This window comes from Acanthaster planci, linkage group LG12, assembly GCF_054643075.1.
Source record: "Acanthaster planci isolate LZ-2023a linkage group LG12, COTS_SCS, whole genome shotgun sequence".
NCBI classification, from domain to species: Eukaryota; Metazoa; Echinodermata; class Asteroidea; order Valvatida; family Acanthasteridae; genus Acanthaster; species Acanthaster planci.
Genome location: NC_141788.1, coordinates 5,703,903 through 5,711,558, shown reverse-complemented (window position 1 = coordinate 5,711,558; position 7,656 = coordinate 5,703,903). Strand labels below are relative to the sequence as shown.

General features: G+C 47.0%; 1 protein-coding gene across 1 annotated transcript; it reads right to left on the bottom strand.

Moving 5' to 3' along the window:
* Nucleotides 1-2,129: 2,129 nt before the first annotated feature.
* LOC110984377 (uncharacterized) lies at nucleotides 2,130-6,024 on the bottom strand. Its single transcript, XM_022244521.2, has one exon. The coding sequence runs from the start codon at nucleotides 5,703-5,705 to the stop codon at nucleotides 4,059-4,061; it is 1,647 nt and encodes a 548-aa protein (XP_022100213.2). The 5' UTR covers nucleotides 5,706-6,024; the 3' UTR covers nucleotides 2,130-4,058.
* Nucleotides 6,025-7,656: the final 1,632 nt, after the last annotated feature.

The window sequence follows — 7,656 nt, the reverse complement described above, 5'->3', positions numbered from 1 at the left end:
AACCCTATTCCTAACCCCAACCCTATTATCCTAACCCCAGCCCTAACCCTAACCCCAAACCTATATATCGCTAAACTTAATCCTAACCACACCCCTGATCCTAACCCACACCCTACCCCTACCTCTAACCCTAACCACAAACCTATATATCACTAAATCTAACCCTAACCACGACCCAAATCCTGACCCTAACCCTACCCCTATCTGTAACCCTATCTGTAACCCTAACCCTATTCCTAACCCCAACCCTATTGTTGATCTGACTGAAACTTAATGTCGTCAGTTTAGTTAATCTATGCCTCATTGGCCATAAGTTTAATATCGGAATTTGAATTACAAAAGTGGCACGGCAAAAATTCACCTTTACTTTGTCAAGTTTGTCCCTTTTCGAACTCAAATAGAATATTGCCAAAATGTAGGCCTACCTGTCGTTTTCGCAAAAGTTTCTAAAAATTAAAAAAATTACTGACCATTCCATATTTCCCTAGTTGCTGGGCATGAAAACGGCGTGATGGACACCATCGTTGGAGTGGCCGTAAAACTTCATAAAACAAAGCCAAAAGTCATTTCACTTAACAAACCCAACTTTAGTAATTCGGATTTCGACACCGTCGTAACCAGTAAATAGGGGGTTGGTTATGCACCATCATGAATGAAAGCCCAAGAATTGACAGTTATCCATTCAAAGCCATGGATTAAACTGTATCTGTATGTTCGAAATGTAGCTTTTTACATAGTTCAAATTAAACGTGGTTTAAATGCGCTGCTTTTTGTCTTGAAAGAAATGCCAAAAAATGATAATACCGCAGATACAAGGTGCCCTTGAAGGAAAGATTTTTCTGAGAAGACGATAAGGTGGCCTTCGGTGTGGTTGAGGGATGTACCACAGTCGGAATAGTGGCGCGTGGTAGTAATCATCCCAGCTAAATCTCAAAACATTGAACCGACCTCCATCCCCATATCCTGTCAATGTTGTGTCTCACGGTCTGTGCGACCCGGGAAGGGTGAGGCTAGGATTGTAGCTCTGAGCAAACACATGTACATCGTTTCAAGATGCCGTCCCTTGCCTGCGTCATCCCGCCCAGCGCTCTGCAAACACGGCTAACAACACCGGGCCGCGGGCGTCAGGATGATGCGGCGGGGTTTGTTTGCTTGGCCCGGAAGAGAACTGAACACAAAAGGGATACAGCTCTCGCTTTTTACTCACATTTGAGTGTAAACACAAACCGGTCCTTGGAACATAAAGACAGATGCAACAGTTCCGTTATATGGAAATCTGGGGATAACTATGAAACACCGGTGTCTTCCAAGCCTAGGAAAAATATATTCAAGCGGGAATATTAGACACGACATGTGTCTTCATCAATGATCATTAATCTTCTATCTCTGGTTTCGACCTTGTGACAGCTTCACCCACTTTAGCTCAGGAAAACTGGATCTAGACACTGAACAAACCCTCTCGACAGTGTCTCACGAGCCTCTGCATAATTGCTTAGAATGAATTCCAAGGCTGCACAAGCCCTCTTGTGAACTCAAGCTGCCAATGCCGCTGGATTGTTTGGTTTCGCCGAGAAAATCTCCTTGTTCAATTAGCAGTAAAGGGCACAGGAGTACCGTACCCCTGAACTGAAGTGCCTTCTTGCGCAGTTGCAAACGCACCTGGTTTGTATAACAATTGGTGTTCTTCCTGTGTTGAGTTTTGGGCTTTGAGAGATCCCATCATTCTTGTTTGATTTCAAAGAGCAAACAATAAAGGACAGGAATTTCGTTTGGAGTCCTCCCCCAAATTATTCCATTTCTTAATATTTTTGTGTCAAACCATTGTATACTATACTGCCGCCCAAAATCGTCTCTGGCATGACAAGAGTGCACACTTTGTGATACTAACGGTTCCATGCATGGTTTTGTCACATATGGACTGAAAGTTTGTTTTAAATATTTCATGTTGGCAGGGTTTCAGAAGTTCGTTAAGATAATGGCGAGGAGATTCCTTTCATGGCCTCCATCTGCTGCCGGGGACCAAGGAAGTCTAAATGAATATTGAGCATACAGTATCTGCGAACCCGCGAAGAAAACTATAAACACAAATTGAAGGTGGCAAAACAGTCTCACTCGTCGGCTACCGTTACATAGTTTATTTCAACCACACAATAGAGGGATCCCAATACGACGCTTTTTAGCGTCGATCTGCGCACTTCCGCGTTTGAAAACGAGGCTGTATGTGTCGGTTTCAATTCTTAATACGATCAGACGATTGAAAGTAAGGAGTCAAGACACAAATACATAAAAGTATGTTAAATTCAGCCTTTTCAGACTGCAAATTTTTGTGGAAGAGTCTTTCAGGATGACTCGACACGTAAAATCAAAAGAAAAAAATAACGACAATTGACCGCGAACTAACGTACCACCGATGGTCGTGTATCTTGTGCAGTGGGCGTGGTTTAAACTGAAGTGGTATCACACTTACGAACCGGATACTGCATGTACTGTGTCGACTCCGTGGGCGCGCGATGAAGTTCAACACAGAGAACCTCGGTTTTGGTGCGGATATGCGCAGACGGCGCTAATGTGAAATCCCTCTATTACCACACCCAAAGTTCCACTTCCAGCGATTTTACAGCACTTCTGTACAATTCAAGCAAACTAAACAAGAGTTAAAGACTTTAGTCAAACACACTTTATATTGACATAAATGCCCACGTACGGCTTTCAAGGATGTGCCGAGATTTTACGCAATCTTCCTCCGTCTACAACCGGCAAGAGGGACAAACGCACTGCTCATCCGATCTATCGTCTCCATATGTATTCAGTGACCGAGATGATGGTTACAAGAAAGAAGAAGACGACTGATATCCCAGAGTCCATCGCGAAAGTCATGCAGACAAGTGGTGTGTGACACCCCTCTGTACAATGTTTGGGAAAGCCCCGATTATGATAGCCTTGCATGATATGCTATCGTAGGATGAAATATCTCTGTCAGTAGGATTAGACGAAAATAGAAGCGCCAGTAATTATCAGCTGCGTCTGCAGTAACAAATAACAGAACTGACAGGTGAATATCAGTTTTAAATAAGAGTGTCTATTTGATGAGCACATCCAAGGAAACAAGGGTATTTACAGAAATTGTTACGTGTGCAATAATATCATTTGAGCAGTTGCGCCGTGATATCTCAGCTCATGATTTTGCTGTACTATGTTATAATGAATCATGACTACTGGTTGGCACACGAGCTGAAGTGCACCCCCAATCGGCGAAAAGAAAGACATGTGGTTACAAGCGGGTACGGTTCTTGCACGCGTTCTGTGTGTACGCAAAGACCATACATGCCGGAATAAATGAGTTACGCGTACTCAGCGGGCTCCGCGTCAAACGCGCATAGTCCTATACTGGCGTGCCTATGACGTGAGTACCAAAAAAACACGCCCCATTTGTTCCGCTCGGAACAGGTAATAGCCCAATAAAGTTTGTCTCTGGCGCTTAACTACACGACTTATAGTCCGGCCGACACTATTAACATTTTCTTTTATCGAGACGCTTGTGATATTCACTGGTTTGCCAGAGTGATATAACTGTTAGTTTAATTTTGATATTAAAACAGTCAGTGCTTGGTGAGAGAACGTGTGAAATGAAATGCTCAGAAATATTCAGCAACTGTGAAAGTACTTTGCTCTACCATTTATAAAAATGGAGCTTTTGGCACACATTAAAATTAATATCAAAAGACCTTTTATAGAAATAGAACACGGCAACATTGGCTGTTTATTAAAGTTTCAAAGATAACTACAATTTACAATTAAAGGCTAGTTCTTAATTGGCGCAACAGCAAACAAAACTTCGGACATCAGATCAAATATTTTATTCGCGCTGGGCTGCTAATTCGCAAAAGTGGAACACATTTCAACGAGCGATTTTCGCTGTAAACCTTTCGTGACGTCAAATTGGCGTCGTAATTGCATTCTTCTGCAGCTTGAGCAGGCCTTCAGGATGACGAAGCCCCTTTGAAATGAGATTTATTTCCAGATTACATTGGTGATATTCTATAGCTTTCAGTCATAAGCTAGGTGGTAATATTTTTGTCACCATTTTCCACTGCAATTGCACCGCCCCCACGAGTACCGGTGATCGACGTTTTTCTCACCCGACCAGTCGCGGCTGACCTGTCACTGCCCGAATTACCCACTTTAGACTCCGTCTCGTCTTCAGAAGTTTTCACAATCGAGGAGGACGAGCTGAACACGGTCGATTTCCTCCTGCGAAACGCGTTCATGACCATCTTGGCGGCTCCGGCGGAGTCGACCGACGAAGAACTCGAATCTGGGTCTCGCCTGCCTCCCTTGACAGCGCTGCTTGGCGCGGTCGCTTTTCGCGACGAAACGGAAGAGGTATCGATGCTGTTGACGCTCGGCAATCGTTTCAGCGGCGGTCCGAAATCCAGGTTGGACTGCCGACGGCTGAGCCTGCCCGACGGGGCTTTGCGGTCGCCGTCCACAGTGATAGAGGGTTGAGTAATTTGTGGTGGGGAATGGCTTCGAAAACGGTAACCGGGCGGAGGAACACGGGCCTTCCTCCGGAAGGATTTGCTAACTTGGTTTTCATACCGCTTGAAAATCTGTCGAAATTCCTTTTGCCAGATGGCACTGTCAGTTTGGTTGTGTTGCCTTGAGCTCAGCGAATTAACCGGATGCAGGTTCTGGGTCATTCTCCACTGACCGTAGGCGTTGTGCGTCCTTTCTGCGTCTGTGGTGAGCTGCGGGTTAGCAAAAGGTGCCGGAGAGGGGTAAAACTTGGCCCGGATCAGCTCCTTCCCTCCTGTATCGCTGATCCAATTCCTGGTCACCCCGACAAGCTTGGCCGAGTTCAAAGTCGGCAGGACCGACATGGTCTTGGCCCGGCTGAGAGTGCGTCTCGGCACGCTCTGAGCCCGCTCAGGGACGATGGGGTCCATGCTTTCCGAGGACGATCTTCCGTCGCTGAGACCGTGGCTGTCGGACCCACTGATGCCTGGCAGGCTGATTGCTCGACGTAGCTGACCCGGCTCAGACTTGCCAACGCTGGTGTTCTTCGTGCTCAACCAGGGTTTGTTGTAAGAGCGGTTTCTGGCCCTGTTGGTGGCTTCCACATGCCTGTCGTGTTCCTGCTGCCAATCGACGGCATTCCAGTGCCGTACGCCGTCCCTGCGTTCTACTTTTGCGCCGTTTTTGACAAGAGTCCTCGCCACCCTTTCATGTCCCAGGCGACACGCCTCAAGCAGGGGCGTCATGCCAAATTTGTTGGGCTTGTCCAACGTCTCCCCAAAGTGTTTGAATTTCTTGACCACAGTGGCCACGACGTCGGCGTTGCCCCCCGAGGCGGCGTAGAAGAGAGCGGTGTTGCCAAACCGGTCTCGGTGGTTCAAGTCAAAGTCCACAGCACTCAAAAGGACCTCTACCAGCTCCAAGCGCCGGTAGATGCAGGCGTAGATAAGCGCATTACGGCCCTGCTTGTCAACCAGGCCCGCTAAGGCCCCCATCTCCAGGAGCATGCGAGCGATGCCCACACCCCACTGCTCCTGTTCCACCAACGCGCACAGGATCAAGGGCGTGCGGTGGTTCGCATCCCGGCAGTTCACGTCATCTCCCGCCGATACCAGTTGGCGGGCATCGTGGAACTGTCCGCGGTGGATCGCCACGTGTAACTCGGGGACACCTCTCCACATTGCCGCCATCCCCCAAGGCGGTTATCACACCTCCGTACCACTCCGCGTTCCTCGTCTCAACAGTGGCTGCTTTGTAATCCCAGCGACGGTGTTGTCACACGCGGTGGGAGAATATTAACAATATCTATCATTGTTTGATGCAATTTCGGCATCTTAACTTCATCAACAATCAACCATGTCTGATGTGCTAAACTTGAACAAACCCTGACCAACGAAATGTCTCCGGCTTTTTCTGGTCACTTTCAACACCACATCACCGCTCTTCAGAAAAACACAAAACAACAACTGTGCTCAGCCTGTTGGTTCTAGCTGGGGGATAGAAAACTAAACATCAAGCAAAGCACAGAACCATGACTACCCCGATGTACAAACATTGTCGACGGCAGACCATTACAGGGGCGCTCCGCACAAGTTAAACTGGTTTAAATAACTACTCTACAGTGTGTATCAGTTGACCCGATATACCTTCCACGCGGGCAACAAAAGGCAACCGCCTGGCGAACACAACACTGTAACGAAAAACCTCTCTTTTCAAAACCCATTCATTAAAAAAAAGAAAATGAAAAGAAGAGTCGGTTGACGTTATTAAAGTGTTTGCCGAGTCCGGGACGGTAATCTTTCGAATTGTTGTGGGCTCAGGCAAAAGGTGACGGTATGAGTTACACACAGTGAATTCCCAACGACGCTACGTCAAGTAACATGGGACAGAGATTGAGCACGCTGCACGGATTTGTGTTTCGGATCGTAGTTCCAGAAAGTACATACGCTCTCAAGTAGCCACTTGCATGAATTCAGTGGGCAGGGGCGTAGCGACTGGGGAGGGGGGGACGTGGGGTGCAGCACCCCCGCAATACTTCATTCCAGTAAGCAAATAGAGCGTACCACGGATCACTTAGTGAATTTTACACGACACGAGGTTGAAAAACAAGTTACAAATCGGCAAATGACTCTGGCACGTCCCCTAAGAAAATGCCTTTGCTACGTCACTGTCAGCAGGGGAGGGGCAATTCCCTCTTCCGGCATGTTGTCACATTGTCATTTAAGAGATCCCACATGACCACTGATGAGTTCCAAGTAAGTTTGGAATCGTAATGACTTTTTATTCAGTACCTTTCCAAGCTATTGATGGAAACTGGCGTTTGAGGGCACTTGCATGTTACCAAAACCGAAAACCCGTGACGACTGGTTGCAGGGGACGGTTGTGTAACATTTCGTTCACACTTGTCTGGGTTTAGACGAAAACATGATGGGAGCTACAAGTTCCCGTTTTTGACTGGAAAAGGCCCGAACTTCAGAGTCGCACTTGATAGTGGTAAGATGTTGGAAAGTGTAAACATTTTTTCGTGGATCGACGTCGTTGATTGTCGGGGATATCGCGAGGTCGATGCTTATCCGAGTCGCTTGTTATCTGAGAATGTCTCCAAAAAGTCAGTGTGTTGCTTATAACATGTGGTGATTTATCGAAGGTCCAAAATTTGTGTTTATATCCCAGACTTTGATGATGGATTAATTCTGATGTGAGTTGAGGCGTGGTACCCCCGTATTTTACCCTTCCTCCTGTTTGTCATTCATTGGTCTCCAGGCTCAGGGAGCACAGCACCCACTGTCATCTTTATCAACAATCCGGCCACGAGAGCTGCGTCCAAAGTCAACACTCTGACGAAACAAGTCAAACAACCCACAGATTAAATCGATACCGACTGCAATCACATCACACGCACTTCTGTCGTTGACAGAATTGTCAAAATAAATTAGCGGTTATTATGTAGGCGTCGCCCAAATTTTTCCCTGGGAAGGGGCAAGCCCCCCCTCCCCCTCCCGAGCCGCTAGGAAAATGGGATGCAATGACCTGTACGTTCTCCGTTTTGCAATTCCCCCTTTCCTCCCACCACCCTCTTTTGCCGAGGGGAGAACATCCATCCTTCAAACACCTTAGGAAATTCTGAGAAGGGGTACAAAA